The 16,264-nt window shown below is 32.6% G+C and overlaps 1 protein-coding gene across 1 annotated transcript; it reads right to left on the minus strand.

Annotated features, from left to right (window-relative positions):
• Nucleotides 1–245: 245 nt before the first annotated feature.
• LOC145616635 (uncharacterized) lies at nt 246–4,165 on the minus strand. Its single transcript, XM_081671391.1, has 4 exons — nt 3,590–4,165; nt 1,351–1,461; nt 723–803; nt 246–607 (listed from the first exon to the last, which is right to left on the minus strand). Exons 1-4 carry the CDS (start codon nt 3,848–3,850, stop codon nt 533–535), a joined length of 528 nt encoding a protein of 175 aa, XP_081527517.1. The 5' UTR covers nt 3,851–4,165; the 3' UTR covers nt 246–532.
• Between the last annotated feature and the right edge of the window lie 12,099 nt (nt 4,166–16,264).

Here is a 16,264-nt window from a genome sequence, read left to right on the forward strand (position 1 = left end):
GCACATCATGTACATGATATAAAGTACTGGGAAAAAGAAAGGTGCAGGGTTGTTGGATATACTTCTATCGTTTCTTAATACATGCAATAAGTAGACGCTATTATACAGTTAAAAAGCGCACCTCATACCAAATAACCTTCACCGGGGAGGCAACAAAGAAGCCCCACTATCCAGAAGGGAAGGAAAGAAAACACATTCGACAATGAATTAAAAGCTTATAAATAACAAGTTCTAGACAACCAGAGAAAAAGAAATCAAAGGTGAGGCGAAATAAGTCTGGAAAATGTTACGAGTTACAAACCTGTCTATTTGGGTAGATATTACCCTGTTCCTAGATCAGCAGATATTGCATCAAGATCTAATCAAATTTGGGGGAGAAACCAAAAAAAAAAAAAAAGGGTACACAGAGTACACCAAACTCCAGGCACCCATATATATAAATACATAAAGAAAGGGGAGAAAAAATTTAGAGTTGGAATTAAATTACATCACACAAACCTAATTATCTATGGACAAGTTCTGTTCAAGTCAATTATTGCATAGAATCGACGCTCTTGCTCAACTCTTCCAGTTTCTTCATCCTCAACCTCTCGCTTTCGCCCACCAGCTGCAAGACCATCCAAGAAAGGAAAGGCAACGTTGTCAAGTGTAAGTACAACGTAACCTCAAATGTAAAGAAAGATAATTACACAACTCAAACATTCATGTAGGGAATGGTTTACCTCAACCAGTTTGTTTATGAGCTGTACTTTTTCTTTGTTCTTCTCATTGAATGCATCCAGCGCATCTTTGTATTCTTTTTCCTGTCAAAAGATAGGATTCAAGGGCAATGAGTGATTGATACATATTAACTGACAGTTCTTTCAAAATTAAAATCATATTAATACTGCATTTGCTCCCACCATCCCACCATTAGAAATCAGTAGTCGATTTTCTCGACCCCTCTTAACAGTCATAAATAACGATATAACATGAATACAAAGGGGGGCATATATCGCATTAGTAATTCGTCTTTTCTATCTTTTCTCTGATTACTTAATTTAAATAGAGGCATATTATAAAATCCAATAATAAACTGAAAGGTGACACCTTCTGCAGTAGAATCTTTAGCTGTATATGTAATATGCAGATATTAACTCTTATCTTTTCCCCGATCACTTAATTTACATTACAATTAATCCAATAATAAAACATTACAATTGTTAAGAAAGGCAACACTTTTTGCAAGTAGGAACTTAAAACTGTACATATAAATGTGATTTATTGATTCTAGATAGAGGGGGTTATACCTATAAAAACTTAACAATTTGTGAGGATTTAAGATAAAATGTACATAGAATGAATAGGTACCTTCTTTTGGACATTTGTACCAAGTGGCTTTAGCTCTTTGTTAACCACATCTATCCTTTTACGCACAACAGACACATCCTTCCGCATTGGATCCGCTAAGGCTTCAAGCTCCTGCAGATTCATAATATAGAAAAATATTCAACTACACTCAGACAGAACTTGCGTACAAGAACACAAAACCGACATAATATGTGATACACTCAGCATAATCCAGCAGACAACACAGACTGATCAGATATAAATTACGAGAATAAAGTATCTAGTTTTCACAAATATAAATTACGAGAATAAAGTATCTAGTTTTCACAAATATAAACTACGAGAATAAAGTATCTAGTTTTCACAAATATAAACTACGAGAATAAATAATCTAGTTTTCACAAAAAAATTACGAGAATAAAGTATCTAGTTTTCACAAATATAATTACGAGAATAAAGTATCTAGTTTTAGTTTTCATATATATTTCATTGGCATGTATCTTCAACTTCCATCTTTAAACCTCCAAGGAGCACTAACCCACAATAGGAGACCAGCAAAGAGAAAAAATTTGAAAGAAGACACTTCAAGATCAGCAGAAATACTCAAGAATGTTAAGAGTGTATGTATAATCAATAATTTTACGTGATTTATTTGTGGCTGACGCGGCAGGGTAATTCAAACATTATTAATCACAAGATGTTAATGTTACTATCACATTTTACCATTACTAGCAAATCATTTTCTTTCCATTTTGCCTCACTTCACCCCGTCATTCTCTCAATAAGTTATTATATAATGAGAGGAAACAGTTACCAAATAATTCAAATTGATGAAAGTACTCATCCAACACACTAGGCTAGTTTTCTATACTATTGTTGCACAACATTATTTACTGAGATTACAAATTGTCACATGCAAATATATCGAAAGAAGCCGTATACATCTTAATTATACACCATCCCAATCCTTCATACATACTACGGCGAAACAGGTCATAATGTCATATATCCTAATAGCTCAAAATAGCCCGAGTTCAATCACGTAGGTTGTTGTGCATTTCCTTTTGCGAATAAGGAAAATATCCAAATAAAGATAATTACTTCACTTCTCAACTAACCAAGTAGAAAATACAAGAAACAAACACTCTAATATTTTCTCAGCTTTCAGCCAAAAGAAAAGGTATAACCTCTAATTCTCGTCAGATAGACGTTGATAATTGCTAAAGGACAACCTGTCAATTCTCTACAACGGTAACAACTTGCAGATAGAGTTGGAATATGAATTAAACGGAAAATACCAACAAAAATAATAAGGCAATTAGACCTTTCTACCTAATTCAAACTACTCTTGTTCACAAGGTAACAGAAATCCCCTTTTTGATTATGCAATAACAAAGGAAAGATCCCTTAAAATTCGATAATTTTCTACTTAAAACAAGGGTTATAACACTAATTTCGTCAAACAAAAACCCCGGTTGAGCGTATTTCTACCCACTATGTTACTCAGACTCGGCTAAAAGTGTTTGACACGGCCATCTTACGGAAAAAATTGCATGATTCTAGTCATATAAACATGTCCGAGTGTCGAGTATCCAACACGGGTATTTTACTCCATAGATCTAGCAAATTACACTAAAATACACATCCTAAAAGGTAACAATTTGAAATTCAAACCCACAAAACTCAAGAATTCATGAGTTTTAAGATGGGTTTTTCCGTCTATCAACAAAAAACAGTAACAACCTGAAAACAATAATTGAGCCCTAGAAAAAAGGGGAACTAGTAGCAGAAAATAAAAAAAAATAGAAACCCAAAAATGGGTTTGTCATTTTGTCGGCTTATTTGCAAATTTACAACTAATAAATGGAAAGAATTACACACAATTTGAAATTTTACTAGATGCATAAGACCGTTACAATGAATTTTCAAATTTTTTTGAAAAAAAAAAAAAAATACTGTATTTGTTTTCCCTTAAAAATAAAGAAAAACCCATCTTCAAAAAAACAAATTCAACCCAAAAAAATGAGAAAAACAGAGAAATTAAAACATTGGTAACTGGGTAAGTGAAATTAACACCTAAAAATGGACGAAATTTCAAAAACAACATTTTTGTTTACCCAAAAAAAAAACCCAACTAAAAAAACCAATTTAACCAAGAAAAAATTGAGAAAAACAGAGAAATTAAAACATGGGTAAGTAAAATTAAGACCTAAAAATGGAAAAAATTTCAAAAAAAAAGGAGAGAGAAAGTGAAGCTCACCTCACGAATCAAAGCCAAGCGTTTAGTCTCTTCTTCAACACGACCAAGTTGAGCCTGAACACGTTCACGAACTTCCATCTTCTTCTTCTCGATCTCTTCTTCTTTAGCCCTAAAATTGGACAAAGCAGAGCGAGTGATCTCTTCATCAGCCATATTAGTCATGTTAGTTGAACTATTGAAGCTCAGACTTCCGGAATTCGTGATGCCCTGAATCGTCGGAAGCGGCGGCGGTTGCGGCGGCGCGTGGTCGGATTTCTGCATACTTAACGGCGATTGTTGTGGTTGTTGAACTTCAACGGTTGTTTTATCAACGGCTTTATTTTGATTTTTCTCTCTCTTGTTGTTTTTGTTTCTCTCTCCTGGGCAGAGACCACAGAGGAAGCCTCCGTTAGTCCTTGAATTCTCCACTTTATCTTTTTTTTGGTGGGCCGACTTTTACTTTTTTATGTTTTTAGAGAGAGAGAAAGTGAGGGAAGAGAGAGAAAATGAGGGTTTTTTTTTGGTTTGGTTCTTTTTTGTGCCCTGTTTGGTGATCCGTTTAAACAAAGTTTGGACAAATAGTGTGGTGTGGATGCAAATGTGGGTGAGGTGAAGAGGGGGCTTTAAAGACTAAAATTTGAAAGTTAGGCTGTAAAAAAAATATAAAATAAATAATAAATAAAGGGATAGATAAATAAATAGAAAAAAATAAAGGGATTTGAAAAGTATTGTGAATGAATGACACCTTGGCTAAGAATATTTAAATGTTTGTTGTGCTAGTGTTACTTTGGTAGGATTTTATTTGATTATGATCAACTAACCTCAACCCCTCTCCCCAAGAAATAAGTTTTTTTATTTTCTTTTTTTGGGTTGATAGAACAATCTAGAGAGAGTGTGAGGGATTAAAGCATTTAATTTGAAAATGTCTAATCCAATGGGAGCAATAAAAGAGCTTTTTTCTTTCAATCAATCATTGAAAAATTTAGGTCTATATTGCGTTTCACTTACTTGTTACGTATGTCTTTAAAATGAGTCATATATATTTAAAATTAGACGTATGATTACGGGCCTGTTTTCATTGACTGAACTGAGCTGAGCTGAACTGAACTGAATTTCAACGTAAGAGAACAAGCCCTACTTTCTTTATATTTTGAGATATCGAATCAGCCTTTTAAATATTTAATTTTCATAACTGACATAATTTTCTTCATTATTGATTATTGTAATAAATATATGTAATAGTTTTTTTTTTTTTTTTTTTTTTTTTTTTGGCGGGATGTAATATTTTCGATATACAAACTTGAAGCAATTCCTCACTACATTATACAATACTCCGTAATTGATATATAGTCCAAGTGTCACAAAGTTAAACGTTTTTTTTAAAGCTAATTAATGTTTAAATGAAGTTGTAGGGCCTGTTCTGATTTACTGAACTGAGCTGGACTGAATATTTTATGAGAGGGTAAAATTAGGAAATGAATTGAACTGAACTGAATTTAAGCTGAAGAGAACAGGTCCATATTGTTATATTTTAATAAGGTACATTAAAAAAACTGCTCCCTTCGCTCATTTGTTTTATCCTCCCATTTACATTTTGCACGATCTTAAATGCATAACTTTGACTATCTATATATTTAATTTCATATATGTAAAGATATTAAAAACTTATCCTTAATATGATGAACCTACTTAATTTAGAAAAATGTTATACATAGCCCTTAGGGCTACTTATAAGGAACTAAAAATGGAAAATACAAATGAAAATATAACATTAATTACATTGATTTTGCACAATATTATCATGCATTAATATTTCTAAATTAATACCATATAAGGAAAGATATCAAATGTTTATTCTCAACCCATTGGGCTACATATACCGTTCTCGTGTTTTTTAAAAGCAATGAAATTACTTAAACGATTCCAATTAACCATTTCATATGTTAATTTTTATTTTGTAAATACATTACATATTACGGTAAAAAAAATTTAAAATTTGACCAAATAAACAATTAATGGAAATATATATATATATATATATATATATATATATATATATATATATATATATATATATATATATATATATATATATATATATATATATATATATATATACACACACACACTAAAGGTTTCATCTACACAAAATCACAAAGTTAGAGAAAATTTTGAGTTGGTCACTTCACCTGGTTGCTTTTTTTGAATATTTTTATAGCTAATTACATCCAAATAATTGGATGTATGGCCACTCTCTTTAATCATAAAGTTTGACATTTGGTTTTCATTAACCCCTACATTATTGAATATATAGATATTTGGTAATAGCAATGAATTATAATGTTTCCGATATTATCTATCTATTTACTTATTAATATTTTTCGTATAAATTTTATAGTCTGTTTTAACTATATAGCTCCAAAATCCAAATACTCAGCTCTAAAAATTGTTCTAAAAACCAATAGCACCTCAATAACCATCATCCCCACTAAGTTCTATCATAAAATATCATTATTTTTTACAAATATATCTCCTGCATTATCACGGATACATTCTAATTATTACACTTTATGAGCCTCAAAGGTTGTAATATGGGTGGTGTGACTTGTGTCATTATCAAACCATTTTTAAAAAAGAGTGTACATAATATTGGAAAAAAATAAAATAGAATGATACCTGTACTGTTATTAATTTACAAAATGGGGGGGGGGGGGGGGGGGGGATGAGGGTTGAAATGACCCAACTGCCAGGCATTCACACATTGAGTGCTGGGCGAGTTTGTCCAAGCTATGTACTCACTATACTACAAATTTTACATTAATTAATTAAAATTACTTTTACAACTTTTTAAAAACATAAAAACAACCAAATATTAGCGCATCATCTGCATACCACATGAAATTAAAATTATTATTTTTAAAATCTAAAAAGTCCGTACAGTAGTCAAGATATCTTCAATCTATGTCACCGTTGCTGCTACTTGCTCAACATGTTTTTGCGAAAGGGTCTTTCCTATTCAACCCCCTTTCTATCCGTTTCTTTTTTTGTCTTTCAGCTCTTTAATTTTCTTATTTTTTTCAAACACATAATTGTACGAAGAATTTTTTTAAAAATATTTTATTGATTTTGTTAGAGTTTTATATTTTTGCTTAACATTTCGATTTGTTTCTAACTATAGGTGTCAATTCGGTAACCTGGACTGAATTCGGTATAATCAGGTTGGATTAGGTTCGATAAGATCAGGTTGGATTGGGTTGAGTCTATTTCACATTTGAGTCATGCTAATTTATTGTATCCGTACAAGTTAAAATCCGAATTAAGTTTTGTTCAGGTCGACATCAAGTTAGATCGGCCGCGTTAGCTTTTTACACTTCTATTTCCAATGTCTAATTTGTTAACAGTAGACCTATAGTCACATTAGTGTAGCATTGCTTTTGTTAATGACCATATTGCCCATTTCCTGGCCTCTTTTTATCACTTAAATGTATGGGTGAAAGTAATTCAGATTAAAACCGAACCAAAAACCAAACCGAATTAATACTTCGGTTTGGATTTTTTTTGAATTCGGATTGGAAAAATTAAAAAATATGGATTGCGGATTGGATTCGGTTTGGGGTTTAAAGAAACCGAAAACCGAATTACAAACTGAATTTCGACCCAAAGGCCCATTTTCTTTTTCAAAGTATCCAACCACTTTCCCCTTTCATATATAAACTTAAAAAAAAAAAAAAAAAAAAAAAACCTAATTCTCAACTCTCCTTTCTCAATATCTTACTCTCTCACAAAGAATGTATGTTTTTTTTTATATATAAGAAATGGTTGTAGGAATTTTCTGGGTGAAGTTCGAGTTTCGGATTTGAATGTTGCAAAAGAAGGGAACACATTTCGGTTTGGATTGGATTCATTTAAAAACCGAATTAATTCGGTTTGGATTGGATTGGATCAAATCTTAATTCGGTTTAAATTTGGATTGAAATTTTTGAAACCGAATTAATTCGGATTGGATTCGGTTTTGGCTATAATCCAAACCGCAAACCGAACTTACACCCCTACTTAAATGTCATACCCTTTTTTTATTTAGAGAATCGATCTTAAGATCTCTCGGAATCGGAAGGGAAATTCTAACTAGGGGTGAGCAAAAAATCAAGATACCCTAAATCGGAACCGTAACCTGTTAGGAACCGCAGGTTCTGGTGTTCTCAAACCTGTACAAGAGGTTCCGTTTCCAGGTAGTAAATGGGGAACCTGTTGCAACAGGTTTCAGTTCAGGTTCTCGATTTTTTGGAATCGAAACTTGTAGGGTACCCTGTAACCTATTAAAAGTATTATTTAAACCCAACTCAAATATCAAATCAATTAAGTCCAAATTTTTATAAATTAATAAATAAATAATAGTTATAAATTTATGTATTATATTTGGTAAATAACTATTTTTGGTTTGATATATTTGCATGTTGTAAGAGTTGTAAATTTGTGACCTTCCGAAATTTGAAATAATTTTGCAAAAAAAGTACGAAATACATTGAAAGACAGAGAATCCTGAATTGCAACCGGAACCTGCAGGTTTCGGTTTTGGTTCCCACTTTCAGGAACTTGTTCAACAGGTTTCGGTTCCGGTTCTCTTTTTGAGGAACCTATTGCAATAGGTTCTGGTTCCCAAAATTTCAACAGGGTACCTGTAGACACCCAATTGTGTCTTCCCAAAATCAAACCTATTGATAAATACCTTTCGCGTCGAACCATAATCGAATGAAGTGAAAGTGTGAAAGGTCAAGTGGTTAGGTAGATTTTATTAAAAATCTTTCTTTCTGTTTTCGAAAACCTACTCTATTTTATGAAAACGTCCAATCTAGTTTAGTTTGGTCCATGATAAGGGTCCAATAATGGTGTAGTTGGATGGGGCTCAAAAAGACCTTTCCAACGATACATTATAAGCTCAATTCCGATGAATAATGAGGAAGTTATGGCCAAAATACTAAACTGGGCCCAAACCAGATTTTACCTACGATCCAATGATCATGAGGAGGGTCCAAAGGTTTAATCCTATTTTTAAACTAATTAGGATTGATTAGAATCTTATATAAGATTCTAAAAGATCTTAATTATCCTTTTTTGAAAAGATAAGATCATAGAGTTTGAATTTGGATTTAAACATGTTCAAAGACAGTCAAATATTATTTTCGTGCCTCATAATTTTTATCCAAATTTTATATGGTTGGATAGATCTTGAAATTATCTTTCCAATTATATATTATAATATTAATTTCGATCTATAACGAAAAAGATATGAAAGGAATACGAAACTCTATCCAAAACTGACACCCTTTCACTATTTCAGCTATATCTTTTTATCTACAAAGGATTTTAATCTGATTTTAATTGGGTTAGAAAGTAGACTTCAAGATCTTTCCAACTATATATTATATGCCTTATTTGAACTACTGGATCAAAAGATATGATAAAAACAAAATCCGCAAAAAATTATCTTTGTTGCAAAACGACAGACCTTGTCGCGTGGCGACAGCTCGCGACAAAGTCGGTTTGTTGGCGACAGCGTGGAGTTTTATTCCTTATCAAATTTTACCTATTTTTGGACTATTATTCCTATAATTAGGGTCTTGGACCTCCGTTTTTAATCATCAACAATAATCAATTCTTTCTCTTCTCTTTTGAGCAATACATGCTTTCATTCTCCCTCTCTTTCTAAACTAGCTTTTTACAAACACAATACCGCACTCACAAGATTTAGAAACACCTAGCCAAGTTCAAAGTTGTCTACGCCCTAGACGTGAAAGGTTTATACTTTTCTAAGGGTCGGGTTTTGTCTCAAATCTAGTCTAAACTTTATAACTCTTTCTTTCAATTCTTTAATTTAATTCTTTGATTTATTATTTTCATTGAAGTTTACTAACGCGTTTATTTTGTTATTAGAAAGAGGTACGAGGCTTCAAAGTAAGTAATTAGCTTTCTCCCTTTTTATTTCAATGTAGAAAACATGCTTAGATTTGATTAATTCCTAGTATCATGTTATGATGTTATTTTATTGCTTTCTAGTATCATGTTTAGGGTGCCTTTTATTCTTTCTAATATCATGTTAGTACCATGTTAGATTTAAAGCTTTGATCTTTGATGTTTAGTGACATGCTAGGATTTGTTATTAATCTTGTTAGTATCATGTCTAGGATCTTACTATCATTATTAAGCTTTATTTATGAGGATATTATTATGATTATTATTATGTTGCTTGATTTATATATTTGTTGTTATTGCTTGATCACGCCTTTTATGCATATTTAAAGGGAATTTGTATTTGAAATCACGCTTAATAAGATAATTAATAATTTGGTTTAGGCTAATATGATTTTAATTCAAGTGATCGCCAATAATAGTTTTATTTGTGCATTAATATTCAACCAACATAGATTAAACAGATTTAGGATAAACATAACGTTTGCATGTTAGTCAGAAAGCGCACATGAATACGAGTAGAATAAAGTAGAGGCCTATTTTATAGGGCAGGTTCCTTCTTTTGTAGATTGGATTCGTACCCTCATCCGCGAACCCTATTTGGTTCAAGACGTTATGGAGTTGACGATCTCATGGATCGTTAAGGGGTGTAACCTTCACCTCGTGAACGGTTTACAAGTTCCTAAAACTTGTTGGCGGCTCTTTTGCTCTCTTTTTTTCCCTTTGGACGCCACCATACTTAAGTGTATGATCATAGTAGGGTTCAAGCTTGGGGTTATAATGCTTGAAATATTCTCTACAGTACCTTGTTAAGCTCACCCCTAGCTCTATTCACTTGATCTATCCCCCACTCCCAAATGTCATACCTCTTTGACCACTCACCAGTTTACCACCACAAACCTTGACTGAAACACCACCACAATTGATACCAAGCCCAAACCTCCATACAAACCAATTTTCCATCTCCAACACTCGACTTGAAATGCATTGAAGATGGTCTACATGTACATACATCTCAAAAAGCAATGATATGTGGGAAGTGCTTGCAATGGGTGATGTGTTTCAACACTCCCTCGCGGCCTCACTTGTGAATGTCCTTATAACTTTAGAACTAATTGGAAAGGTCTATCAACAAACCTCTTAGAGGTTGGATATCCTCTCGAAATAAATCCTTATCCAGTAACGATTTAATACCCAGCTAAAAAGAGGCCGGAACCCAGCCTCTAATACCATGTTAAATTTGTAAGATTATATGAAATGAACCTGCACAACCCAAACAAGTAGGAGCAGTGTTTGATCCACTTTCAAGGCTTCAAAGAGGTTCCATACTAAAACTAATTGGTGATAGTAAGAGTATCTACTCTAACTTTCACTAGTGGGACAACAATGAGTTTCGAATAAGGCGGATCTTGGGCCAAAAAACTGAGGAGGGCAAGGTTTGGTCCTCCACCCGACCCTTTTGCTCAAAATCAACAATTTTTAACCACTATGTATCTATGCCACAACTTTTTGTATTTAATTATTAAACATCATATTACTTATAATTAATAACTTAGATGTACTTGGGGGGGGGGGGGGGGGGAGGGTCAGGACCCAATCCACCCAAACAAAGATCCATCCTTGCCCACCCCCACCCAAACAAAGATCCACCCCTGCATTCGACAAACCAACTTCTTACTCAGAACACCTGCTTAAGGTGGGTGTCGTGAGAGGATCTCCTTCAGGTTCTTTCTTATAGTCTTCTATGTTCCAAGTTCAACTCCCCTTTGTGTCAAAAAAAAAAAAAAAGTTCAGCTCCCCTTTGACTTTTCACTGAGTATTTATTTATCTTCACATAAATACTTAATTAAAAAGATATTAGATATTAGATTACTTATTATCATCAAAACCATGTAGGGTCGACACATATATATATGATTAGAATGAGTTATAAAGGAGAAATAATCATGTATTGTATGTACTCTACTCCATGAGTCCATGCCCTCCGTGGAAGAGAATTGACAAATTTAATCATCTAAAAACCGGATTATTCTACTGTGTCATTCTTCAAAGAAGGACACCATAACATGCTGATGTGGCATGTTATGGTTGGTCAATTTTTCCTTTATTTTTATAAATCAAAATGTATTATACATATATGTATAATTGAAAATACATGTATTTTTTGTAAAGATTACATAATCAAGTATTTGAATATTTATTTTTAATTTTTAAAATCATCCAGAAAATTAAATTATACAATCAAAATTTAGATAATCAAATATTCATCATCGTTCTTATTGTTCATCATAATTCTTCATTTGTGATCTTAATTGACGGAACTCAAACCGAAATTCCGACCAACGAACAAATCCTCCAAAGATCGAATTTTTATTGGGTTTTCAAATCTTATTCTTAATTCATATTTTTATTGGGTTTTCCAATATTGCGATCAGCAACCCGGCGGCTTTTCGGCATTCACGGCAGCAGCTCAAGGTTTCCGGCAATTGTTCTTCTTCTCCGGTAGAAAATCCGTGATTATCATCTGGTTGTTCGCTGCCCAGCTATTTCGTATGTGTTTGGTGCAAGAATTGAGAATACATTAACAATAATGTTTGGGAATGGGTGGATGAATGAAGAAAAATGATGAGAATACATTAACAGTGAATGTTTGGGAATGGGTGGATAAATGAAGATGAATGAAGAACGAACATTGATGATGAACAATTTCAATTTTTTTTTTTTTTTTTTTTTTTTGAAAAATTGGGATTTTTTTTTTAAAAATAAATGTGATATAAAATAATACATGTATTAAAAAAAATACATGATATAAATACAATTTTAATACATTATGGACATAGAAAATAATTCAAAATAAAAATAAAAATACTAAATATAAGCCAATTAGATTTTGCCATGTCAACACTTTATGGTGTCATTTTTAAAGAATGACATTGTAGAATTTTCATCTAAAAACCCCACTACATAGACTAACCTGATGCTGAAAAACATCAAATAAAAGAATATACTTGAATTCCAAGGATTATTATTTATTATTATTGTTATTATTAGTGATAAATCTAATACGAGTATGGCCCTACGATTTGAATCTGTATCCTTGTAAATGATGAGAAAGTAGATTGCTCTGGCATGTCTCTTTCGGTAAATTTAATATTAGTAGTAGTTTATATTATTCCTCGTGTTTTAGGTCTTATTCTGATTTACTAAACTAAGCTGCACTATACTGAACTAAACTGATTGGAGTTAAACTAAACTGAACTGAACAGAGTTGAAATAAATTGTTTAGAAGAGAAGAAAATTAGGAACTGAAGTGAAATGAACTGAACTGAACTAAACTGAATTGAATTGAACTTATTGGAGCTGAACTGAACTGAAATTAAGCTGAAGAGAACATGCCCTAACACTTTGCATGGATTGAAGGAAATGGAGGGAAGAAAAGATAAGGGAATTGGTTGTACGAATTATCTTTCATTTGGATTTACAAAGTATAATAAATAATGAAGGAAGGGAATTGGAGGTGATTGAGAGAAAGAAAAAGATTAAATTGTAAGAAATAAATCTCTCCAATAATGCAGAAATTTAAAAAGAAAAACTCATTATTTTTCCCTTCCCTTTCCACCCCTTCCCCTCCCTCCCTTTCTTTTCCTTTCCAATCATCTATCCCAACACACTAGTAAAAAAATCCTCATGTTTTTGTAAAATTTATTGTGTACACTCTAGATATACAAATTGAAACGAGAGCCAAACCTTCGAATTTCATACAAAAAAAGCCAACAGACAATATGAGAAATTTTCAGATAATATATGCCAGATCAATGTTAAATTTGAACAAATTCAAATAAGATATGCATGTTTAAATAAGTTAAGTAAGCTGACGGTTGAATGATATTCAGATCATTAAAATGATATGAGCTAGTTTATTAGGGCTTGGAGTATGGAATTTTTATTTAATTTAATTGAGTCACTGTCATTTATATATATATATATATTTGAATGCGTGTGTTTTGAGATACTTCTTTATTTCATCACCCATTCTTGTAGCTCACTTAAACAGTAAACACTAAAAGTAGAACAATAATTTTTATAATATATTAATGACTGTTGACCAAAAATTGATGAACCAACAATTAGAGTGGTTTACCCATATACGAGTACAATACTCCGTAGTTGACTAGTTAATTCGTTTACTACGTATTAAATTATGGTTGTTTGAACTATTTTAATTAAAATTAAAAACAGTTAGAGTAGTTTGCTTAATTTATAACAACAAACTTAATTAAAAATAAAAACGTATAAGCAAGAAAGTCAATACTAATAATTGTTATTAAGTTTTAAGTTTAAAATAAATAAAATATTATTTTGGTTGACTAATAAGAAGTATAAGTGCAAAAATATAAAGTACTAACGATTTTATTTTATTTTTTTTATATCAAATTTCTTGGTTACCTATCATTTGTATTATGCTTTCGAAGTTCTTTGTTAGTTGACACAATTCTCTTATAATCACAATTGTTAACGTACAAGTTTAATGATTAATATTTCGTATAGACTATAATTGGATGATTATGTTTCATTGCGAGTCCACCCACCCAATTTATTCTATGATTGTAGAGCCAATTCATCACCATCCTCCAATTCTCCAATATTCAGTTTCTATTCGTTTATTTTATTTTATTTTTGTATTTTTAAAGGATTCCAATAACAAGTATGCTCTAGTACATTAAATTCCGAACTAACGTGCCCTATAACTTAAATTAGCACTAGAGGGCTAGACCGCTAGACGCCCCTGGTGTAATGGTGTGGAAAGGATCCTTATACAACTTACAACCAATAGTTGAATACCTTTATGAAAATATACTTGGTATAACTAAAATAACGAAATAATGTAATAACCTTTTTTTTAGATTGAAAATAATGTAACAACCTTACAACTCATGCATCATATTCATGGCCCTTTCGCATGGGTGACAGATACAATGATATGATTTCCAGACGTCAAAAAAACCCATCCCACGAAGGTATGTAGACCTAGTTAAGGATATGTATCGGGATGTGTCAACAAATGTGAGGACATGCGGAGGGTTGACAAAAGATTTCCCTATTACAATCGGATTGCATCAAGGGTCTGCATTAAGCCCTTTTCTTTTTGCAACGGTTCTAGACGAATTAACTAGACCAATTCAAGATGAGGTTCCATGGTGTATGCTGTTCGCAGATGATATCGTTTTGGTGGATGAGACTAAGGATGGGGTTAATGTCAAGTTGGAGCAATGGAGGCAAAGGTTGGAATCTAGAGGGTTTAAGCTAAGTCGGAGTAAGACTGAATATTTGGTATGTCGTTTTGGCACTCAGAGGGGGACAAGCAATGAAGTGGTGAGTTTGGATGGAAAGGATTTGACCATGAGTGAATGTTTTAAGTACCTAGGGTCGATCATCCAGAAGAATGGTGACATTGATCAAGACGTGACCCACAGGATTAAGTCAGGGTGGCTTAAATGGAGAGCGGCCACGGGAGTGCTATGCGACCGCAGCATTCCCTTAAAGTTGAAGGGAAAATTCTACAGGACTGCCATAAGACCAGTGTTGCTCTATGGTACAGAATGTTGGGCTTCTAAGAAAGAGCATATTAAAAAGATGGAGGTTACGGAAATGCGCATGTTAAGGTGGATGTGTGGAAACACTTTAAGAGATAGAATCAGAAATGAGGTTATTCGCAAGAAAGTAGGTGTGGCGGGCATTGTAGATAAATTAAGGGAAAATCGTCTGCGTTGGTTTGGACATGTAAGACGGAGACCCGAGGGTGCACCGGTGCGAAGAGTGGAAGAGTGGGACCATGGAGGGATTAAACGAGGAAGAGGGAGACCAAAGATGACTTGGTTGGAAGGAGTGAGGAAGGATATGAAGTGCATGGATTTACGTGAGGATGAAGTTTTGGATCGTAAGGGATGGAGGAGAAAGATTTATGTTGATGACTACACGGAATAATCAAATTTGGTTCATGTTAGCCGACCCCACTTTTGGGATTAAGGCTTTGATTGATTGATTGATTGATTGATTGAAAAAAACCCAATGCTGATGATCAATTTTAATACTGTATTTCTTTAGCAGCAAATAACACTCGAAAGCCGCCGATGCTTTTCTCTTTGTCTTTTTTGCTGGCTTCAATCTTTATTTTGTCCACTTTATAATTATATACATGCCCTTTTAGATTTCTATTTTCTCTATAACTAGGGGAGCCACGCGTGCGATATATTCAATGTTTATGAACGAGTTGTAATAGACTAATTCACTAATAGCTTGTTATGACACCTAAAATTTGCCGGCTAGGCTTTTGAACGCATAAACTAAGAGATAAATTGTTGACAATTATATCCTTGCGTAGGTACGGAAATGTAACATTTGAAAATATATACATTATTCACTTTTTAGTTGTAAGCTTTTTATGGTGCAATATGACTTTTGTTGTGAATTATAATATGCATCACTCGTCACTTTTAGTTACAATGCTTGAAAATATATATACATTTTTCATTTTTTTTTATAATTGATCTTTATTTTTTTTGCCTTTTTTGTTGGGCATAATAGTCATATGGTATTTTATTAGTTTCATCTTGATTTATATATACGTTTTAAGTATTTAATCTTTAGAGTTTTTTACATGTCTATAATTTGAGATACAAAAGATTGAAATTATGTAGACAAGTGTGAAAGTTAAAATGTTACAACTAA

The sequence above is a fragment of the Chenopodium album genome, chromosome 26, assembly GCF_948465745.1.
Source record: "Chenopodium album chromosome 26, dcCheAlbu1.1, whole genome shotgun sequence".
In the NCBI taxonomy this organism is placed as follows: domain Eukaryota; kingdom Viridiplantae; phylum Streptophyta; class Magnoliopsida; order Caryophyllales; family Amaranthaceae; genus Chenopodium; species Chenopodium album.

What these genes read in the sequence shown, in the direction of transcription:
- LOC145616635 (XM_081671391.1), bottom strand. Translation starts at nt 3,850, where the DNA reads ATGCAGAAATCCGACCACGCGCCGCCGCAACCGCCGCCGCTTCCGACG. An exon ending in GCTTGGCTTTGATTCGTGAG is followed by an intron (nt 1,462 to 3,589) that starts GTGAGCTTCACT and finishes ATGAATCTGCAG; the next exon opens with GAGCTTGAAGCCTTAGCGGA. An exon ending in GTACAAATGTCCAAAAGAAG is followed by an intron (nt 804 to 1,350) that starts GTACCTATTCAT and finishes ATCTTTTGACAG; the next exon opens with GAAAAAGAATACAAAGATGC.